This window comes from Myotis nattereri (genome assembly GCF_964212035.1).
Source record: "Myotis nattereri genome assembly, chromosome: 5".
In the NCBI taxonomy this organism is placed as follows: Eukaryota; Metazoa; Chordata; class Mammalia; order Chiroptera; family Vespertilionidae; genus Myotis; species Myotis nattereri.
In genome coordinates, this window is record NC_138080.1 from 20533564 (window position 1) to 20556826 (window position 23263).

The 23263-nt window shown below is 50.4% G+C and overlaps 1 protein-coding gene across 5 annotated transcripts; it reads right to left on the reverse strand.

Moving 5' to 3' along the window:
• Positions 1 to 774: 774 nt before the first annotated feature.
• TPM4 (tropomyosin 4) lies at positions 775 to 23022 on the reverse strand. Of its 5 annotated transcripts, none has more exons than XM_081091148.1 (9): positions 22811 to 23022; positions 17435 to 17560; positions 12773 to 12906; positions 10432 to 10549; positions 9799 to 9869; positions 8823 to 8898; positions 6861 to 6923; positions 6709 to 6778; positions 775 to 2872 (listed from the first exon to the last, which is right to left on the reverse strand). In XM_081091148.1, the coding sequence occupies exons 1-9, from the start codon at positions 22922 to 22924 to the stop codon at positions 2790 to 2792; spliced, it is 855 nt and encodes a 284-aa protein (XP_080947274.1). In that variant the 5' UTR covers positions 22925 to 23022; the 3' UTR covers positions 775 to 2789. The 5 variants fall into 5 exon arrangements, 4 of the variants coding, with proteins under 4 accessions (XP_080947274.1, XP_080947276.1, XP_080947277.1 ...); XR_013995988.1 differs by lacking the exons at positions 17435 to 17560; positions 22811 to 23022 and adding exons at positions 5569 to 5708; positions 16928 to 17186 and having other exon boundaries at positions 783 to 2872; XM_081091149.1 differs by lacking the exon at positions 775 to 2872 and adding an exon at positions 5465 to 5708.
• Positions 23023 to 23263: the final 241 nt, after the last annotated feature.

Genomic DNA, 23263 nt, shown 5'->3' on the forward strand with positions numbered 1-23263 from the left:
CGCCTACAACTCCCCTTCTCTGGGTGCTGCTTGTCAGATTCCCTTGCAGTCTTTGAGGGGGGCGGGGGGGAATCTCCACTTGTCCGCTAGGTGTCCATGTGCCTCATGGTTCCCTTCCTGTCTGTTTGCACTTCCTAGGTGGTCCCCCGCCCCCGTGGCTTCTAGTATCGCTCCACACTGATTCTCACTTCTTAGAGAACCTAGTGCCCAGCAATCACTCTGTGTCCAAGGGCTTTCTCAGCATCTGCCTTTGGATTTGTCAAAGATCCTTCAGGTTCAGCATGGCCACAACCGACCTCATCATCTACTCACGTTAGCTTGTCCTGAATTGCCTTCTATCTGAAACCTAAGTTGTCTGTGAGACTTTTCGTCGTCCCTCGCATTCTGGTCCTCAGGGACATTCTCCGTAGCTCTTGAATCTTGCTCTTCTGTTTCCATCGCCCCTCAGATCATCGCCTCTCCCAATGGTCTCCCTGACATTCTCTAATCCAGACTCCATCCCGCAGTGTGCTCATTCATTCTAAGACACCCAATGTCCACCCATGGTCTACGGGCAGGGTAAAGTCCTTACAACCAGCCCTGACCTCACCTTGTGTTCCACTCACACTTCATGGGACTGGATTCCCCAAGAGCTGAGACAGTTCAGTTTAATAAACATTGAACACTTGTGTTAAGTGTTCAGGCACAGGACTAAACAGTATCCTGAGATTAGATTATATCCCGGGGGGGGGGGGGGGGGAAGGACGGAGAAGGAACTTCATTCTAGTAATGGTAGACATTTAGAGGGGATACTATTTTATTGACATTCTCTTCTGCCATCTAAATGAGCTCAGTGTCAGCTAAATGTTGAATAGCAGGAAATGTTTTCAATTGTACTTGGTAACAAAACATTGTTTGCATGCTGCATCAGTGTTTTAATGCCTTTCATTTCTCTTTTTGATTCCCTAGCTCCCTTTTCCAAGATGTGATCTTGAGGCAAATACCAAAACAATTCAGGTAGTTAAACTGCAGTCAGCTAAATCTTAAGATTACTTCCTTCAGATCACTTCTTCCTTCCAATTCCATGGCAAGTACTACCCTGGATTAATTGAAACATCTTTCTAACTGGTCTTCCTGCCTCTAGTGTATCCCCATTTTAATCCTTTCTGAAAATGAATGCTAAGTGGAGTTTTCTAATGTCAATGGCTCTCCACTTCTGACCAAGTTATGTTCAGGCTCTCATCAAGGTGGACCAGCCTACCTTCCAGCTTTCCTATATTTTTTCTTTATGCGATGTACAGGAAACCTTTCCAGGCAGGCCTGTGCTTTCCTAACTAAAGCAACAGGGACCATCTTTCCTCCTCCTATTCATCTATTAATATCCTACTCATTCTTCACAGTCTGGCTCATGATTGGGAATAACAAAGGACAGGAGCTTTAGAGTAACCGAGGCAAAGCGCTCTCACTGTAATGAAGAGATCATAATCCTTATATCATGAAGTCATGGTATGAAGCTAGTAAATAAAATTTGCTCAATTCGTGGCACAATTATCCATCCCATTTAGCATTCATTGAACCAAAATGCCTGATATGTCCCCACACGTTCTAAAATTCACACAAATTATAGTTTATGTAAAAATTTATTTGACCAAAATGTAGAAAAAGTGATACTATTACATATGATACAGTTGCAAGAATCTAAATGAAAAGTGTGGGTTTTATTCAATTGCACAATTTGCTAGTGTATCTCCTGGGTAGTGTGATGCGTAATAAATAGGAGTGACGGGCAGAGGAGTCCAAAAAGCTAGAATCAGGGTGATTTTTAGGCAGAACTGTAAACTTGAGTTACTCCCCTCACTGCTGGGGAATATGGAATGTTTCAGCTGAGATGTTAACCAAGAAAGCAAAAATATAACAAAGCCAAAATGTGCAGCCCTGTCTACAAAATACTGCATATCCAGTTGAATCAGGAGTTTCCTGGTCTTTTATTAACTTGGTCCTGACAAAGGAATTAAAGCCCTAAATAAGTAAATCTTCAATTTACCATTCCCTAAGTACAGAGGAGATAAGTTAGGCCGATTACATTATCTCTTCTGCCCAATACTTAATAGAAAAATGCTCTTGCTCAATTATTGAAGGCTAGCAGTCTTTTTGGTATGGCTTCCTGAACAGGACTGAATTCATTCCTGCTGAGTGGATGGCCTCAAATAAGAGTAAATGTTATACCTATTTCCCAAGCATTCTCACACTGTTTGCTCAAAGGATGTTCTGCACAGTAGAGTGTGGAAAAGAGCCAGAACGACTAATCTATCTGTGGTTTATGACTTCCCGCAATAGCCTCTCCCCAAACCTTTTTATGCTCTGGATGGAAAATCCCCACCCATTTTAATGTGATGGTCCCTGGACTCCTATAGTGTGTCCAACGGTGGCCCAGTGGTTCTACTCTTCAACCTTTTAAATTGGCCAGTGACTAGATATTAGAGTCTGTGTTTTAGAAGTGTGGGGTTGTTTAATCTCCCAGAAACCATATGCCCTCAGTCTTAAGAGACTAATGTTCAATAGGAAACACCCTGACTAGCTTAGGAATAAATGCAATTTAAGGATAAAAATAGAGCTAAAAAAATCTGGTGCCATTTGGGGAAGAGGGGAAGGAATTAGATTTAACTGATGCTCAAAGCTTCTCTGATACAAAATATTTGGTCACATACTCATAATTTGCGTAGATGCAGTAACAAAAGAAACTTCTTACAAGAGAAGAGAGAGAAACGGAGGTCTGGAGCTTCTGTTGGAACAAGACTCTTCTGATGTGGTTATATACAGTTAAGTTCATTTAGTGTCTGATCCAGTGTCTGATGTAAGCCCACGTTCTCTTCTTTGGCCTGAGCAAGTTTTTCTGGTGAGGAGTAAGAGTGGAAGAAAAATAAATTAATAAGCATCTTTTTAAAGAGGGGTGGGGGTGGGGGAGAAGGTTTCCTAAAATCCATACTGCCAGAGTATACGTCATAGCAGAGAAAGCATTTTGCATTTTAATTATAATGGGACACCATGGAATAATAGAAATCAAGTACCAAATTTGGGAGTCAGATCAGATTGCAGGATAAAATACAGAGTGTTCAGCTGAATTTGAATTTCAGGTACACAAACTTTTTAGTATAAGTATATGCCAAATGTTGCATGAGATATACATATACCAAAAAATTATTCATTGCCTATCTGAAATTCAAATTTAATTGGGCATCCTGTACTTTAATCTGCTACATCTGGCAATCCTAAAGTCAGAACTCCTGGATTTAAGTCCCTGCTGTGCCAATGAAGTAAGCCATTTAACCTTTCTAGGTCTGTTTCCCCATCTGTCAAATGGCGATAACAATACTACCGTGTGGTATGGGGGTTATTATGAGAAAGAATGAAAAATGCTTCAGAACTTATGAAGTGCTACACAAACATAAGATTTTAATTCCAGATATGGGTGACTTAATACATCTCCCCCCTAAATACAGTTAATTAGTCCTGTAACCCATCTTTCTTTTGGAGCTTCTGGGAATGGCTGTTGAAATTCCACCTGTAATTGTGTTATTGCTTCTGTGTGTCCATAGCAATGTAGTCAAACCCAAGCAAACGCAACATGATTGAAATTTAAGCTAAACTACGGGTATGTTATTAAGTGATTGAGCTGATGACACAATTTTTTTTTTTTTTAAGAGAGTAAGATGCCATTTAGAGCTATGCATGACAGAACACGAGGGAGAACTGGTTTGCCGTGAGTGATGGCTGATAAGGGACTAGGCCAAGACTCATTAAAATACTGAAGGGAAGTAAAATGTCTCCTAAAAGGTGATAGGATCAGGTTGGAAATTTTCAGAAAGGAAAAAAGTGCACAAGATGGCAGCCTTTCAAATACAACTGCGAAACTTTTCATTTGACCAGGCACTTAAAAAAACCTAGCCACTCTGATCTCAGAGGATTCCATCAGAACAGTGACCCAGGCCTATCCAGTCTAGAAGGATACATGTAATTGAGTGCCTACTGTGTGAGCTAATTTCTCCATTATCTCATTTAATCCTCACAGTAACTAAGATAGCAACTTTATTTTGCAGAAAAGCTAAATAGCTTGTTCAAGGTCACACAGCTAATGTGGTAGAGCTAGAATCAAAACTCCGACATCCCAACTATAAATCCTGATCTCACTTCACCTTGCCACTAGATTCCTGGCATCTACTTTGTTATTGGGCTGAGATAAAATAACTTTCCCTGAAAGTGTTAATTGCCCTTGAGAATCATGACAGTCCCATAGACAGGTAGTAGTAGATCACCATAGACCCAATCCAGAGTAACTGGAGAGGCAGAGCTGCAGCTGTTTCAAAGGGTGGAGGCTACAAATGTCTGGAAAAATCCCAGGAACAAATACACAGAGAGAACAAACAGAATACATCCACCTCCACACAGTCTGTAACTTTTCCAGGGGTGGATGTATGACAACATGTGAGGGGTGTGGTTTATACAGAAGTTCCTGGTGGATGGCAGTTAGAAGCAGGGAGATGCTGGGGGTGGAAGGGTGTGGGTTGTTTAGGGGAGATGTATTTTGAAGCAATGACTATAAAGAAAAATCAGGACACAGGTTCCCACTTGAATCAAAACAGGATGAGGAATAACAGGTTGTAGGGACCCCACATTAATGCTAACTGGAGATTTTCATGCCATTGTCAGGTTCGAGGGGAAGTCTGGAAGATGTGACGTGGACATCAACATGTCAGAGTTACTGAGACAATCTGAGGTGGTGGTGGTGGAGTGCAGGGGAGAGCTGAATGGACTTGCAAAAGTTCCTTTCTAGTTAACTCAAGTATGAGGGGAGGTAGATTTTAGCATCTCAGGCAACTTTGTTTGAAACTCAAAAAAGGATCACCTCACTTCCTTTCTTTGGCATTCCAGCAGCTTCCACTCTCTCCCTGCTAATGGGATGCTCTTTAATTCTTTGTAGGGTAGTTTTCTACAGGCAAGGTATAGGGATGAAGTTCACGGGTGAACTTCTTCCCAGGACTGGGAGCTGGAGAGATACTCCACGAACAATGAAAACATAGGGAACCCCAGGCACTGTTCTCAGAGTATAAAGAGAAACAAATGCAAAAAGGCGTAGAGACGAAAATGCCTTTGCCACTGTTTGAGTCCGTAGAGCAAACCCCATTCAAGCGTAGCCTCTTTTTAGACACAATCCTGCTGGTTTCTGCAAATTCTGCTGACTCTATGAAGGTGGATGAATCTCCACTCAAAACAATTTCTGTTTAAGGAAAAACAGTTACTGGTAGATACAGAGTCTGAGAACTCGTGCCAAATTGGCTTTTGTTTTCATGTCATCAGAAAATAATGGCATGGGCATAATTTTCTTTCTGAAATGAGCTCTTCATTTGAACCACCCACATCAAGGGCACCCACCACAGCTACTACGGCTCAAGAGCGGCAAGTAGAAAAAATGAAAATAAGAGGGCATGAAGATGAGGACCCCCTGTCTTTATTTCGGTCACACAGTCACAGTCACAGCAGATGGCGGCTTGAAGGGTCAAACCAGGAGGCAGGAAATGGGAACACAGGTACCAGAGTGAGAAGCAGACTTCAGTTTTGCTAGGACAGAGGACAGCACCCTGCTGCCTCTCAGAGAGAGGTCATGTCGTTGAGAGCATGGTCCAGCTCCTCGCTGATAGCCTTGTACTTGAGCTTCTGAGCATATAGCTCATCTAGAGGGTGGATGTCCCCAGAGAGAGAGTTCAGAAGAAGAGGTACAGGGGACAGAATGCGAGGGTCGAGATGGCGTGCCACAGATGAGCAATGAAAGGGAGAAAAAAAGTGAGAAAACAAAGCATGAACTAGGAGGAAGTTGTGTCTTACGGAAACAAGAAAACAAAAGGTGGACAGAGAGATTCCTAAGCATTCTGACGTTCTACCGGGGATTAGTCATCACCTTTAAAGAGTGGTGACTACAAGTGCACAGGCCACTAGTCTCCTGCCCTGGGTTGTTTCTGACTTTCAGTGATGTCACCTGGTTAAAGGTCACACTTTGGAAGGAGGGCAATTCTCCTTATATGGAAGCCTCACTTCCCAAACCGAACTCGGGACACATGGTCTGAGGAATAAGTTTTGTACCTCTTCTAGGTGAAAGAGGCAGCTTGGAGGATCCTGTCTGAACCCCAAGATCTGGAATTCCAGAATTATTTCATGAAGAACACAGGACAGAATTTTTTAGAAAGTTGGAACTCTACAAGAAATTCTGGAATCTGTGGGGGCACCAGGCTTGCAGACTGGAGTCTTTATTTAGTCCCTACGTTCTCTGTATTTCCGTTGTCTCATATAGTGATAAGCTCAGCTCTCTGGGAGAGAGAGCTTCTGTAAAAAATGCAAGGCATCTGAAAAATGCAAGGCATCTCTCAGAAATGAGGAAATGGAAGAAAATTCTAAAGACATTTAAAAAAAATCAGCCATATTTGGGTCTTCGTACTCACACGTGGAGGTAATTAACCAAAGATATTTTATTTCTCAAAAAATGGCAACCCGAGTCTGAATTTGATTTGCACTATCTGATTCCAATGCTCCAGACTTCCAGATGTGACATCACTTTGCACTTACTATCCGAAACTGAACATAGCCCAACTTAGTCCCTGCACAGATTTTCCCCAACTTTCCATGGATGTGTCAAGTAGGGGGAGACAGAGCAAACAAAATTAGATGGTAATTTCATACCTTCCAGGTCATCAATAGATTTTTCCAGTTTTGCAACTGTTCTCTCTGCAAATTCAGCACGGGTCTCGGCCTAAAGGAAAAGACGAGACTTATTATGATTGCTTCAAGACCAGCGCCAGGAGAAACTTGACCAGTTGGGTGTGATCACTCACCTCTTTCAGTTTGTCAGACAGAAGTTTAATTTCTTCTTCATATTTATCCTCCTTTTCAGAATACTGTGGGAGAAACCAAAATACTGCTTTTAAAAAAAGGAAAGAAAAAGGCATACTGGTTCCCTGCTCCTTGGAATAAAGTGTGCTTGAACATGCCTAAGAAGTAAAGTAGAGGCAGGCACCTTTCCAGGCAGAAGAAATGTGTGCAAAACTCAGAGAATCTGTGGGAGACCCCTCTGGGATGGTACTGAGCTGATAACTTGAGCTAAAATTGTGATGAGGTGGGGCCAATGATTGGATGGAAATGCATGCTATTCAAGGCCCTTCACATCTATATTTCTAACCCCATTTCCCACCAATTTCCTCAAGAAATTTTGTGTACTTTCTGGTGTCCCAGCTCTGTCTATGATGGGGACCCAGGGACAGAATTTCCTTTCCTAATTACCACCTGTTAGAAATCATGTGTCTTTCAAGGCTCAATTCAGATGAATATCTATATATGTAAAAGCCCAGCGACTGAATGGCAGAATGACCAGAATGACTGGGCAACCAGTTACTATGATGCACACTGACCACCAGGGGGCAGACACTCCACGCAGGAGCTGCCCCCTGGTGGTCAGTGTGCTCTCGCAGGAGGAGGGCCACTCAGCTGACTGCTTGGGTGACCGGGATGAGCAGCTGCTCCCAGAGCAGGCAGATCCCTGCAGGCCACGCCCCACACCAGTGCACGAATACGTGCACAGGGCCACTAGTTAGTTGATATTTACCAACTGCTTGCAATGTTGCTAGGTAGCCTCAGTCCCATTTTACAGATGAGTAAAGAGGTCATTTGTCTAGGGTCACATGGCTATCAAATGACCAAGCCATGAGACTGGAATCTGACCCTGGAATTTGAGCTCCCAGCCATCATTATGTTCTGCAGCCTTTTTTAAGGTCACCTCCTCAGGACACCTTTCCCAACTTTCCAAGGTGCCTCTGTTGAAATTCCAAAGCACATTGTTATCTTGTTAGTCTCTTCCACTCGACTCTGAGCTCTCACAGAAGCAAAGGCCACATTGTCATGTACGCCTGGATTGTATGTATTCCCCAAATATTGGTATCAAATATATGCCAAGCACAAGGCTAGGACTAATGATATAGCTCTAAACAAGTCAGCTATGGGACCCAATTCTTAAAGTTTACAATCTAGAAAGGAAGGCATATAATTGAGTAATTATGATGGATGAGATCAATCATCATGATAGGAAAAGATGTAGGTGGGGCTATGAAGCCAAAAGACACCTAACCTAAATGTGCAATCAGGGCAGGCTTCTCAGAAGAAGTGCTGTTTAAGCAAAGCCCTGAAGGATGAATAGGTTATCAAGCAGAGAAAAAAGGAAAGGTTGCTTCCAACAGCAGATTTAAAGAACTGGCCATGGAATTTTTGTGAAACTGAAGTTCAGTGCTACTGGAGGATAGTAGGAGGAGGGTGAGGAAGCAATGAGGACGGGGAATTCAGCAGGGTAAGCCAAGGAAGACTACACGTTACTCCTAATGTGATTCTATCCTGTAGTGACCACTCTGGTTACTGTCTCAGCCTAAAAAGCCCTATCCCACTTCTGATATCTGCTGCTCAATCTTCAATAAGGTATTTCTGGAAGAACCAAGGGATCCAAGTGAGAGTGGGGCTCTGTATTTATAGGATTATGCTCAGATCTCTCCAGGAAAAGCCTGACCAGGCATTAATCTCACCTTCCATGTCTACCCTCATAAGAATTGGAGACAAAAGATGGTGCTAAGACCCCATGAAAGAGGGAAATCCAGCCACCAGACACCTTTCTGTGGGGAAAAAACCCCAGCAGCGGGGCACTAAAGCTGCTGTTAGCCAATACAGATCCCTGTTGCCCTGGCATGCTCCTGTGTACCTCTGGGGAAGGAAAGAAAAAAGTCCAGCCAATCACCCTCTAACTAAAGCCAACCAACCTTTTCAGAGGCAGCCTCCAGCGATTTCAGGTTGTTAGTGACATTCTTGAGTTCTTCTTCCAGGTCACCACATTTTCTGCACAAAGACAAAGGATTTTTATGTCTTATCTTCCCTTACCGCAGGCAATCCCCCTAACAGCAGTCCTCCAAAGGAGGAATCCACACTGCCTGGAGCCCCCCACAAGGAATGCGGGGAAAAGGTTAATGGCCTTTTCTGAGCTGGAGCACTGTGTACTTAGCAAAACCCTATCATGCCAGGCAAAGGCGCGGCAGGCAGGCTGCGGAGTACTGGAAGGTTTATAGAGTGCTCCTGGGCTCCTGCCAAGGTTGAGGCAACAGGGACTTGTGGAATCTATGATTGATGAGGCTGACTCCGGAAGGTGTAAGAATGAGATGGAGAGCAGGAGGCTGGGAGACAGCAGTCTACACCGGACACTACAGGAAGCAAGCCCAGAATGGATTTGCAAAACCAGACCCCTTTAAGACTGTGAGATGCTCTGTGGAGCTGGAAGGCCCAGGGAAGAGGAATTTTTATATTTTGGAGCTTTCTGGATTCTGGTCAAGCTTCTTACCCCCCTCCCCCGCCTGTCGGGGTTAATGTGTCATGGCCAAATAATGACTTCAGAAGCAAAGTATTTAAACACTGGGTGGGAGGGGGGAGTGCTGCCTTCTGTAGGTCAGCTTTCTGTAAAGAAGGCACGCCTACTGAGATAGTCTCTCTGGAAGAATGAGACTTCTCTGCTACCAGCTGTCTCACTCCTACTTCCTAATACCTTTATGGTTAGCGTCAAGACGTGAACAGCAAGGACAAACAGTTGCCACCTCTCTCTGTCGGCCACAGAAGCAAAGAGGAGCTACAGAGCAATGAGTCCAGATGCCCATCCACTTGACCAGAGGCCCTGGTTGGTGTAAACCAACTCCCTCCAGCTCTGACCCAAAAGAGCTGGGCCCCACTCAGTTCTGCTCTGCCACTCACAGTTCAGACACCTCGGCACGCTCCTCTGCTCTCTCCAGCTCGCCCTCCAGGATGACCAACTTACGAGCTACCTGCAGAGACAGAAAGGATCATTGGAGACTGACCTGCCGCCCCCCCCCCCCCCCCCAACAGCCACATCTAATAGGATGCCCTCCCAGTGCAGACAGTGAGGCCACACCCAGACTATGCCAGGGGCTTACTGCTGCTTCTTTAACTCAGTCTGGAGAACATCCACATTCTCTCCCTTTGGTCCCAAGAGTAAAGCAGACAGGAGGAGAAGGAAGAGCTGAGACCATGGATGCAGGCAGGAAGGGGACTGAAGACCCGTGACCAGGGACCACGATTCCCAATTTTAGCCAAACTGTACTGAAATACCCAGCTGCGGGACAAAAAGTGATCTGGTCAGCTGATTTCCCCACCAAGTCAGACAAGCGTCACAGAATTCCCCAGAACCTTTTGGCATTGTGGAAGATACAGTCCCAGCCAAGTGGTGTCTCTGGAAAAACAGATGTGGATACAGATGGACAGCTGACCTAACAGAGGACTTCCTTTGGGCAGCCCCAGGATCTCCCTATCACACATCCATTTCCTCCCGATTTCCTGCTGCCGCCGCCATCTGCCAGCCCCACTCACCTCCTCGTATTTGCGGTCAGCCTCCTCTGCAATGTGCTTGGCCTCTTTGAGCTGCAACTCCTGGATCTCCATCTTCTCCTCATCTTTCATGGCCCGGTTTTCTATCACCTTCATTCCTCTGCAAGGACAACCTTGTCATTACCAACACAGACACAGTACCACCTCACCACACACCTTCACGGACTTGCTCATCTAAGCACTTGTCGGACATCTGCCAAGAACCAGACTCCAAAGAGGAAATTATAGAGCTGCTCACATGTACTTTTCACCCTTACTGAACGCTGGGTACTGCTCTAAATGCCTTAAACTTCAAAACCACCCCATGAACTGGTAGGTACATTGTCCCCATTTCACAGAAGAAGAAACCAAGGCACAGAGAGGCGAAGTGACTAGTAAGTGCAGAGCTGGGACTCAAACCTAGTGGTCTGACTCTGGAGTCTGTGTTCCCATTCTAAATAACCTCTGACTAGTAACAGGATGTATTTGGATCTGGGCCAGCTTGGCTAAGGAGAGATGAATTCTGTTGCAGTGGGGGAGGTGTCACAGAAGACGTTCCAGAAGAGAGTCCACAAGTGAACAAGGGAGGGAAAGTTATTCTTCATTGAGGGAACCGCACAAGAAAGCCCCAGAGAAATGTCAACACAGCAGGAGGTCAGGGTGACTAGACTGTAAGGTGGGTGGCACTTGACAGTTTCAAAAATAAGTGAGTGGAAACTAGAATGGTGAATGGATTGTAGTGGGAAGCCCAGGTAAGAGTGGGGTACCAACAAGGTGAGGGGTGAGGAGAGCCTGAAGTGGATACCTCCTGGGGACAGCTGGAAGTCTCCCATGATTCAGTTGGCTGACCATGAAATGAACTCACTCTGGCCTGTACTGCTTGGAGTGATCCAGGTAAGATCAGCAGCTCCAAAAAGGCTGATCCAGGATAACATAGCAATGTGTGTAGTGCCCACTCAGAGAAAAGGAGCACACACTTCTGCTGTCTAATAAATCCTTCCATTTGGGCTGTCACTACCATTCTCAGCTGACTGACACAACAGGCTGCACAGCTATACAAGGCCTCAAGATCAGCAGGTGAGCAAGCTTGGAAAACCCTCTGTATTCTTGGAGATCAAAGTGGCCAGCCCTAGGCCATGTAACAAGTGGCAGCAGGACTTGAACCTAGATTCTCCAGCTTCTGAGTGTAAAATTCCTTTTACCAAAAGACATCAGTCACCAACAACAGTGTCACCAAAAACTTCTGGCGATACAAGTGAGAAGCAATCCCAGGCTTTCCGGGTTTGCCCTGAGGACATCTTCAGAAATGAGATATCCAGCCAGGCTGGTCTGACAGTGTCCACAGACAACAGCTAACCCAGGCCCCAGGCTCAGCCATGAGCACCTTGTGACAGGATCCTTCATATTTCCCATAGCATCCCCTCCCTCCCCCACTCTAAGTGGCTAAAGCAGAGCCTGCCCGGGGGTCTGGGGTCTACACCCTCATTTTGGCTGTTCCACTGCACGGGAAGAAATTTCCTGCTTGGGCAACTCCCAGAGTCCATCTCCAAATTCCCCAGCCCCCAAATTGGTTTTTAATCTCCAGGTTATGGTCACAGCAGCATATTCAGGAATGAGTCCTTAGGAGGAATTCATCCTGGAAAACCACGGTGGATGGGTCAAGTGAGAATTCTGGTGGGATCGTGGTAGACATGCAATGACCACCAGCCTGGCCCACACCGTCGCCACCCAAGGAACCCATTTACACCACGGAGACAGGCAGTCTGTGAATCCCACACTCTGGAATTGTGCCAGAAAACTGTCTCCAGAAGACAGAGCACCCTGCTGGATGCCCAATGCAGCGCTCATGCCTCAGAGGTGAGGAGCACTGTCAGCTCAAGTTTGTGCATGTCCCTGACGTGTTTAGCTATCTAGTAGCCCAAAGCCTGACCAACAGCATTGTTAACAATCACATACGCATGGCCTGTTCCAAGTTTTTACCTGCCTCCTCCTCACTTGACCCCGGAAATTGATGTCTTGAGAACATGGATGGATGAGTTGCACAATGGCTTTCAGACTCTGCAAACTTATCAGCATTACAGTCATACTTGCAGTTATAGCTGCCCTTTTTTTTTTTTTTTTAACCTCCCTCTGCCTGATGGGAGTTTTTCTCCATCACCACCACCAAGACAAACAGCTCTATACACAGTGTGAGGGTTTTCAAGACGTCGTGCATCGTACATATGTGCGCATGCTCACATCATGTAATTACACTCTCACCCCAGGTCTGTGAGGTCAGCCATCCATTCAGATCTCCATTTCCCAGAAGCCGTCACCAGTGCCACTGGGTTCAAAGCATCCTTACCTCTCGCTCTCATCGGCAGCCTTTTCTGCTTCCTCTAGCTTCTGCAGGGCCGTGGCCAGTCGTTCCTGAGCCCTGTCTAACTCCTCCTCAACAAGCTGGATGCGTCGATTGAGAGCTGCCACATCTCCTTCAGCCTGGGAGGTCAGGGGTGCAGCCAGGTTAGGAGGCAACAGGCCAGCAGTGGGAAGCCCCCACTCACACACTAGCTTTCCCTCAGCTAACATGATTCCCCCTACCAGAGCCCGTCCAGGAACCCAGGCAGTGAGGAATCCACCCTTTTCTGAAGAATGTGATTAATTTTCTGTGATCTTCCCTGAAAACATGAGGGAACACACGCCACTCAGTGATGAGGGGTGTGTCCCAGTACAGGATGGGTGGTCAAGTCAACACGGAAGAGAAGTAAGTACACCATATGCTGTGAGAGCACAGTGCTGGCCTCTCCATGCCTGGAATTCCTAGAGAACAAGGCCACCGGGGACCTGGCTCACCCAGTCACCTCGATGGCAAGATAAATGCAAGAACATGGAGCCCTCAGTAAAATCCTGGCCATACGCTGGGGGGGACGTGGCGGAGAAGGCAACCAAGATGGAACACCATCCTTAACTAAGTCTGGCCGAGAGATGACAGGATAACATATAGAAGAAATCTTGGTTACAAACATGGAAGAGATGTCTGAAGAGTGTCACTGGCTTTTCAAGGTGTTCTTCCCCACAAGGAAGATAACGTGGCGGAGTGTGCATAAAAGCAAGACCTCCGGGATCAAAAGGGGTTGGCTCACTTTGCCAGTTTGTAGCCATGTGCATTCGGCTGGTTGCTTCACGGCTCTGAGCCTCCCCATCCTATCCCTTCCCTGTCTTGCTTCCTCACACAGCTGCGAGGACTGCCATTGAAGGGCAAGGCGTCGTACCGGTCCTGTGGTTAAGTCCCACCGAAGGGCAGCTTTACGGCCAGGATTTCATCTCATTTAATCCTCGAGTATCCCACCCATTTTACAGATGGAAAAACAGAGAGGCCCAGCTAGGTGACATAGTTCTGGTTAATGTCACAGAATTGGGAAGGAATGGCCTCTTGGGCACCAGTCCAGGGTTTTTCCCTTGCTCCCTGAACCTTGAAGTCCTGGGGTGGGGGTGGGGTGGGGGGTGGGGGCGGGGGGCAATCAAGGCCAGCCATGCTCAGGAAGGGATATTGAGAATGTGTGACAACAGGGCTGAACCAAGGGGAGACGTGAAGGCCTCTGAATTGGGGTAGGCTGTAAAAATGAGTGGGAAACCACTCCCCTGCTCCTTTAAACAGCAAAAATATGGAGTCATAGAACGAGGCCTGAGTTGCTCCAAAACAGAGAGCCAGGAATCTTTCCTCAGCTCCAGAGTTCTAGCAGCAAATGGCGGGGAAACTCCCACAAGTGTTTCTGATGGCAGCCTCTTCTGAAACACCAGTTTAGAGAATCTATTAAAAACCCCTAATGGCCGAAACCGGTTTGGCTCAGTGGATAGAGCGTGGGCCTGCGGACCGGGTTTCCCGGGTTCGATTCCGGTCAAGGGCATGTACCTGGGTTGCGGGCACATCCCCAGTAGGAGATGTGCAGGAGGCAGCTGATCGATGTTTCTCTCTCATCGATGTTTCTAACTATCTCTCTCCCTTCCTCTCTGTAAAAAAATCAATAAAATATATTTAAAAAAAAAAAAAAAAAAAAAAAAAAAACCCCTAATGAATTATTTTAAGAAATGTCACCCACTCCTTCCAATGAGTGCTTTTTATCCTTTTTAAATTAGGTGAATCTTAACTCCTTCAGCAACTGGGGCAGGAGTTGAATTCCCCCCAGGTTTTTAGTACAGTCATAAAATTGTGCAACCAACACCACTACTTCCAGAATATTTTTGGCACCCCAACAAGAAATCCCATACCAATTAGCAGTTAGGAATTGATATTTAAGCTCATATAGAGTGCTTGATTTAGAAGCTGTCTTTTTTTTTTAAAAAAAAAAGTGAGCGGCTCCTTATGTTGGGGATTCTGAATCCTGACATCTAGGCTTTGGGCACATTTTCAACTATCTGGACTCGAAAGACTTCTGCGATGCACTCATCTCTATGGACACAGACATATATATGTATTTTTGAAAAACTGCTAGTCACTGCTAGTCATTTGGGGCTCCACCCCTTCCTGCAATCAAAGCTTCTACACTCTACAAAGGATTTCCCTTATAAGGTAAAAGAGGCTTGCTAGATACATGTGGCCAAGGAACAGGAAGATGTCGGTTAATCACACAAAAATCTAAATGAAACCAGCTGTTGGAGGCAGCCCCAGAAGTCTGCCACACGCCGGCTCTTGGCTTACTCTACAGGCGACTGAGAAAGTTTTTCCCCCCTCTGGGCCCCATTCCTCTGCCCAAGAACCTTCTTCAGGCTTTCCCCCTCCTGACCGAGAGAAGCATGCTTTGAAAGGCTAACTTTTTAAGATGTCTGCAACTTTCCAAAAACATCTCTCCTCCCAAATGGATATCCATCCCACTCCTGTCTTGGCTCGCAGCTGAGGGCCATTTTTAAGCAGAAGTAATTGTCCTCCAGCGAGAAGACTTGGGATGAGATCAGAGGGAGGATTACGCTGGTTCCGTGTGCGAAAGAGGCCAAACCAGCTACTGGTGGAGGCTGACAGGATTAAAGGCTGCGACGCGGGCCAACCCTGAAGCAGTCTGGGGCACAACACCCATGGCAATGCCACCTGGCCGAGCGCCTTCTCCACTTCTGGGGTCCCCACTCTTGAGTCCCAACATTCCAGCTTTCAGGGCCCCTTGGCTTTCACCACCCCCCCCCCCCCCAATTTTGAGTCTTTAAGACTTTATATAACCAGGTGTCCTGTCCCAGAAAATTCAGAATTTTCTGCTCAGCCTCCATTTTGAAGCTCCACTGCTATGCTCCCACAACAGAACTGAGACCCCTGGAATGCAAATCAGTTTTGTGTGTCTGTTCCCCTTACCTGCATTAGACTGTGAGCTCTTCTGGGGATAGAGGGAGGGGAGAGACAAAAAAAAGGAACCCAGCACCTACTATGTGCCAGATGCACCCAGGGAGGTTTTACTCCTGGGACCTCCCACCTACCCTAGAGAGTCGCCATTATCATCACCCCTACTTTACAGATGGGGAGACACCCCTAGGGGTTAAGTATCTGGTAGTAGGAGATGGAATTAGAATCCAGATCTCTCACCAACCCCAGGGTTGCCACCATCTGTACCATCCCGCGGGACAGTCAGGGGATGGAGAGAGGGCGGCAACCCCCTCATTCAGCCCCATTATCTGCCGCCTCTGGCCCCGCGACACGCAAGAGACCGATCGCCGTGCTAACACTCCAAGGGTCCCCTGGAGAAGGAGCCCTGGTCGCCGCAGGGACCAGCTGGGAAGCGAAAGGCCGTCGGCTCCAGGCTGACCGCCCCTTGCGGGGAGCAGACACGTCGCCGCCGCGCCTCCGGGAGCAGCTGGGAAAGTTCAGCGGAGCCGGGAAGCCTCAGAAGAGGCAAGAGTGCGACGCAACCTCCCCCACCCCAGCCCGAGTCGGCCAGTCCAACCCCAGACAATGGGAGCTCTTTCCACTCTCACTTCCCGCTCCTAGGTGCAGCCACGGAGCGGGAAGGCTGCGCCTAGGAGGTGCATGAGCCCAAGGCTGCTCCTTGCCTCATCCCCCCCCCCGCCCCCCCCCCCCCGCTCCCCAACCTCCGGGTCCCGGCACCAGCCCGAGCTCTGTGGCTGCTGGGTGCCCCTACCCCACTCTGGGGTCGCATTAGCCCTCGGCCCCATCCCCCCCATTTCCCGCTCGGCCGGCCCCTCCCAACTCGGCTTCGGCGCTCCCTGCCCAGTCCCAGGCCGGGGAAGGCGGAAGGCTGCGGAGGAAGGGGGTCTCAGCAACCAACCCCAGGCGGGGAGGGGTTGGGGTGGGGGTCGTTTGCGGGTCCCCGATCGGGAGCTGCAGGGCCCGAGGGCGCGAAGGCGGGCTAATGGGGCGGGGGAGGGGGGTGGACAGCAGCTGCGGCGGCGGGCGGGAACGCGGGAAGGGAGAGGCGCCGGGAGAAGGGAAGAAAGGGCGCGCGGGGCGAGCCGGGGAGCGCGGGACCCCGGAGTACGCCTTGCTGGGGGAAGGGGGGCGCGGGCCGGGGGCAGCTCTCACTTTCTCGCGCCGCTCACGCTCGCCGTCCAGCTCCCGCTGCAGGCCCTGCGCGCGGTCCTCCGCCTCGTCCGCCTGCTGCTGCAGCGCCTGGATCTTGCGTTTCACCGCCTCCAGGGAGTTGAGGCCGGCCATGGCAAGGAGGCGCGGGGGCGCACGCAGCGGGCGCTCGACTTGGCTAGAATCGGCTTCGGTGAAGCTGCAGCGGCCGCGCCCCAGCCCCCGAGCCTTTGCCTGCGCCGGTGCCGCCCCCGCTCCTCCCTGCCCCAGGCCCGGCCGCCGTCGGGGCGATGAGGTCACCCGGCCCGGCCGCCGACGTCAGCACCGCTGGGGGAGGGCCTGACGTCGGCACCGCTGGCCGCAGCTGCTGGAAAGTGCCCCTTTTCGGGACTTATTTGGAGAAAGCGCAGGGAGGCACCGCCTTCCCTTCCTCCTCCTCCTCCTCCTGCTCCTCTTCCTCCCTCCCTGCCCCGGCTCCTGCCCAGCCCGGCCGCATTCCTGCGAACGTACGTCCGAGGCCTTCTTCTCGGTCAGCTCCAGCTTCTCCTGCGCGTCCTTCAGGTTCTCCGAGTACTTGTCCAGCTCGTCCTCGGTCCCCTTCAGCTTCTTCTGGAGATGCGTCAGCTCCTCCTCCACCTGGGCACAGAGTGGGGAACGCGTCAGTCCCCCCAGATTCACAAAAGTCCTCTATCCGGGCCTGTTCCCGCCTCTGTAAACGGGATAGCAACGCCAAGCACCACTCCATGAACGACACCGTGAATTTCATTTTCACACCCTTTCCTTGTCCTGGGACCCGCTGTGCTTATCTGTTGTAGGGTTCCCCAATACTCTAGGGGAATCGAGTACAGCTTTGGAGAAACTTGAGTCCTGACACAGTTCCCCAGAAATACACATTCAGTTTTGCATCCCAGTTTCAGGGGTTAAAGTGAAAGAAGTCTCGCCCTAGCCGGTTTGGCTCAGTGGATAGAGCATCATCCAGCAGACCGAAGGGTCCCAGGTTCGATTCTGATGAAGGGCACATGCCCAGGTTGCGGGCTCGATCCCCGGTAGGGGGCGTGCAGGAGTCAGCCAATCAATGGTTCCCTCTCACCATTGATGTTTCTATCTCTCCCTCTCCCTTCCTCTCCAAAAGCAATAAAAAAATATATTTAAAAAAAGGGAGGGAGTCTCATGGACCGTCCCTACTTCCAGCTGACCTCCCTCTAGTTCTGCACCACAACCTCAAGCCAGAGAACCTTTCTAAGTGTATGTTTGCTCTCCCCCTGCCTAGAACCTGTCATGGCTCCCCATTGCCCAAGAGAGTGGTTTTCACACTGTCTCACAAAAATGAAAGGTTTAAGGGCTCAGACGGCCCCCATTCCTGGACTTTGGGGGCTTGGCTAGAAGAGAGTTACCCTTCAAAAATCACTTTCTTCTGAGGCTCAGGTTAAATCTTTTAAATTCTTGCACATGTGGCTTTAATCTTAATAAAAACGTTCCCTACATTTCCCAAATTTTGAGTCATCTTTGTTTATCCTTTGTTTAGTCTTGGCCCCCTCCCTACACCCGCTTTGATTAGCTCAGGTCTGTGGCAGACAAACCACACACCCTTCACCTCCCCATTCCTATTGCCCCCAGCCCATCCGTGAGGGTCAGCTCAGGAAAACCCCAGGTTGCACCTCCCCTTGCCCCTAATTCTGGGCTGAGGTGGTTAGTTCAAGTCATGCTTGGACCAGGCTTGTGACTTGGGTAGTTTGACTCCTGATCCTGCCCATGCTCCCAGCAGCCCTCTCGGGCTCCCTTCATCCTCCTGCCTCCTCTTCACTTCCTCTTCACTAGAGTAACTTTCCCCAGGTCACACAGCAGAGGAACCGCATCCCTTCTGACCGGTCCTCACGCCAGGCCTGCTTTCCTGCATCCCTCTCTGACTTCCTTCTCTTCCTTCCGGAAGAGGGTATGTTACAAGCTGCTGTTCCTGCAGCTTTTAGTAGATCAAGCTGGGAGTCTGATCTGGGTTACATGTTCACTGGTGAGATGTGCAAAGTATGGGCATGTGTGTGTGTGCGCGTGCGCGCATACATTCTTAAAAGGGCCCCTGTCCCAAGGTGATATCACCTAGCCTCCCATCCCGGAACCCCTGAGTGTCCCACGCTGAGGTGGAAATGGTGCAGGGGTGCAGCAGTTCTCAACCTGTGGGTCGCGACCCCTTTGGTGGTCGAACGACCCTTTCACAGGGGTCGCCTAAGACCATCCTGCATATCAGATATTTACATGACGATTCATAACAGTAGCAACATGACAGTTATGAAGTAGCAACGAAAATAATGTTATGGTTGGGTCACAACATGAGGAACTGTATTTAAAGGGCCAGAAGGTTGAGAACCACTGGAGAGGATCGGAGGCCGGGGAGGGTGGCAGCAGCTCAGGCCTAAATCAGGATCTATGGGCCTTGACTGTGACCTCCAGGTAAGGAGCTCAGAAGCCTGACTCCAAGCCCCAGCTGTATCCCTTTTTTAACCTCAGTTCCTTCTGCAAAACGGAAGCCTTGACGTGGTGGTCTCCGGTGCCCATCCAGCTACAGAGATGATTGGGTTTTGATGACCTTTTCTGGCAAAATGTGTACAACGGGTGGGCACTGGGATAAAGCGGGCAGAGGGCTATGAAGCAGTTAGAATGTGCCAGGCCCGTTACTGAAGGCCCATGTTATAGAAGGGTAAACTCAGGCCCCGAATGAGGAAGGGACTTGCCCCAGGCCATACAGATAGGGGATTTGAACCTTGGAGTCAGACGGACTCCAAGTTGTTTCGCTTGACCACTAGGGTATGCTTTGCCCACTGTCCAGCACACCCTTCTCCCACTGACCTTCCATACCCAGCGCCAAAGCCCACTCTGCTGGGTGGTGTGCCTTTTGTGCTGGACGGAGCCCTTGTCACCCCCTTGGACCCCCCAGTCCCTGTCCCGCCCTGGTCTAGCCCTACCCTGGAGGCAGGGAACCTCCCTCTAAGTTTGGCTCCATCTCCCCCAGCCTGGGGCTCCTTGGGAGTCAGGCCTGGGGCTAAGGTCACTCTGGGCCCCAGCATCACCCAGCACCGACCCCTGGAGGAAGTTCTCCGAATGAATCAATGACGCAACCCCAGCCCCTTCAATGGTTGGAGTTGGTGTGAAAAATAAATAAGACGGACACTTATCCGTTCCTTTCTTTCCCTCTGAATGCCACACATGGAGCATGTGCAGGTGTGTGGCACCTTGCTGGTGGGCGGAGCCTTGCCCTGGCTCTGGGGGGTCTCGGATAAGTCACTTCCTCCTGTTTCCCTGCCTGTAAATCAGCTGAGAGGGTCATGGACTACACACCTTAGTCCCCATAATGGGGCTTCGGACAGGGCTGAGGCAGGATGTGGGGTCAAAGGCCAGTTGTGGCGGATGTCACTGCCCTGGGAGAGAAGTGGGCAGGAAGCAGGCGGGCAGGACCTCTTGGTCCCATTCCCACACTCAGCAGGCGGGGTGGGGGTGGGGGTGGGGTTAGAGGGGCCTGGAATCTGGACTTCGCTGCAGGGTCCTCAGGGCTTCCTCTGAAGCATGCGGCACTCTGGGTAAGTTGAGTCCCTTGTCGCCCCCTGCCTCTGTTCCCAGGCAAGACTGCCCATTGGCCCCAAGGGGCTCTGGCTTTTGCTTTGGGCCTCTGGGGTCTTGGGTTTCATGCCGGGCCATCGGAAGCATCATTTGCCCCCATTTCTCAGATGAAAACACTGAGGGCTCAGAGGGGGTCAGCAACGTGCCCTGAGTCACAAAGCTAGATGATCCGGTCTGGATTTGAGCACCGTCCACCCGAGTGGGAGGCTTTGTGGGGGTGGGGGTGGGGGGAACAGAATGAAAACCTAGCTGGAGGCCAGAGAACCTGCCCCTGCCTCCTTGGCCACACAGCTGCCTGGAGACTTTGAGGAGCCTTCCCTTTTGAACTTGTGTCTGCCTTGGTGGAGTATACTATATCAGTCACTCGCACCTTAGTGAAAATTAGAGCCATCAAGTTGCTTTTCTCTGCTAAGCTCCTCATGGTGAGGGCTGCATGATCTATGGAAGCAGGCAGCTCAGGGCCAGCACAGGATGGGCGGCTGTGTTTGTCAAGGAGGGGCCCAGGGCAGGGAGGGCTGAGGTGGAGCTGCCCTATACAGATGTGTCACAGCCCCAGGAAGTAGGGAGGGGCAGGAAACAACCTTCCATTTATTGAGCGCCTACTCTGTGCCCGGTGCAGTGACAGGGAATCTACCTGCATAGTCACCTCTAATCCTCTCATGGCTACAAGGGAGGTACCACGGTCGCTTCCCCGTTTCACACTTGAGGCCACTAAGGCACAGAGAGAGGAAAGCCATTTTCTCCAGGTGTTCAGTGACCAAGCTTCCGACAGGGCCAGTCTGGGCTCAGAGCCTATGCTTTGACCTGCCAAGCTGGCCTGGCGCCCGGGCTGGGCAGGGCTGGCACTTGGTGTCACTGTCCTGGGCAGTTCTTGGGGCTTATTTGAGACCCTGATGCTCCTGAGGACTTGGTCATTGACTCAGGGGATGTGGATGAGCCCTGGGGGGCAGGGGGGGGGCAGGGCCCTATGGAAGGGGCAGGACCCCCTCCCCTCCTCTCACTGGCTGCTCTGGCCACAGAGGCCCCGACAACTGATTGCTGCTCTGGACAGCCCAGCCCAGCCCAGCCCGGCCTCTGCCACTGCTCCCCTGGTAGCTTCCTGATGAGCCCTTATTGCCGGAGCCTCCTGGGACTCTTGTCCCCGAAGCCCTGCCTTGCCCCGCCAGGTTCACAGCAGGGGCAGCAGGGGCACCCAGATAAGCAGAGCCTCATGGAGAGTCTCACATCTCCACTCCCCGCCCCCCCCAACCCCCCTCAGATGGGGAATTGACCTCTGGGGACTTGGGTTCCTGCCCGGCCATTGGGAGGCACCCTTGGCCTCACCAGCCGACCCTGCAGCCAGGCACTAACCCCACCACACACCACACTTGGCCACCCTCCCAGGGTGGTCACCAAAGTGGACCACAGGCCCACAGTCACAGGGCACAGGTCACCCCTCCCCCACAGCTTTGCATTGCCCCCCTCACCTCAACGGGTGAGCGCGCACACACACACACACACACACACACACACACACGCCCCGGCAAGCACACACACAGGCCAGCCCCAATAGAGTCACCTCAACACACACACTCGCTCTGACACTCGCACGTTCCATTAGGCCACCTTTTGCACAACCTCACGCGCAGCCAGCCTCTCCCCCATACACACAGCCCCACGCTGATACCACCATTCACACACATCCACGCTCTTTCACACCCACTTCCAACAGCCACACGCTCATACCTCTCTGCATGCCCTCATTTTCACAGCCACCCTCATCCCTCCACACTCTCTCTAGTGGAAACACACACACACACACACACACACACACAACATGTATACACACAGAAATGCTCAAACACACACAAATACACTTTCACACAGCGTCCCCCTGTATCTCTTTGTCTCTCTCCCTCTATTTCTTCAGGTTCCTCTCTCCCTCTCTCTCCACTCTATCCAGTACACGTACACCCACCTGACACGCTCACCCCGACACACCTACACTCACCCTTACGTTTGCACACACACATCCAGTACCAACAGACGCCCCTGCTTACTTGCTTGGCTCCGTCTGGTCCTGTTGGGTGGGTCCTGTCACCTCTCTCTCTCAGGCCAGGGACCCCCCTCCCGGGAAGACAATGATCCCCTCACTCTTCCTTGGCTCAAGCATCACCCCCTGTCCCCTTCCTAACCTCCAGGCACCAAGGTTTCTGAGAGCCCCACCCTCAGCCCAGAGCTTCGCCGGCTCAGAGAGGGCACGGGGCCGCCTGGTGCGGCCCAGCGGCCGGGCCCCACCTGCTTGCACTTCTCCTCCGCAGCTTTCTTATCGGACTCGGCCTGCTCGGCGCGGTCGATGGCGTTCTCCTTGTCCAGTTTCAGCATCTGCATCTTCTTCTTGATGGCCTCCATGGCTGGGCGGAGAGGGGCGCAGGTGGTGGGTCTGTGGCGGGATCGGTGGCTGGGCTCAGTGAACAGCAGGGTGGAGTGGAGGCCCTTATAGCCTCCCAGGGTGTGCCGCCCTGCTGGGGCGAGTCTTGGAGGAGGCCCAAGCCCAGGCTGGCCGGGCCAGCCGCCACTCGCTCGCTCAGGAGAACTTGGCCAGCTCACCCGGCACCCGCAGCCCGTACCTTATTTGGGCCTAGGATTTTCTCAAAGGAAAAAAAAAAAAAGGCCGAACCCATTTCCATTTTTAACCTGGTGACACTGGCCCCACATGAACCTGGGGCCACAGTGCTGGCCCAGGGCGAT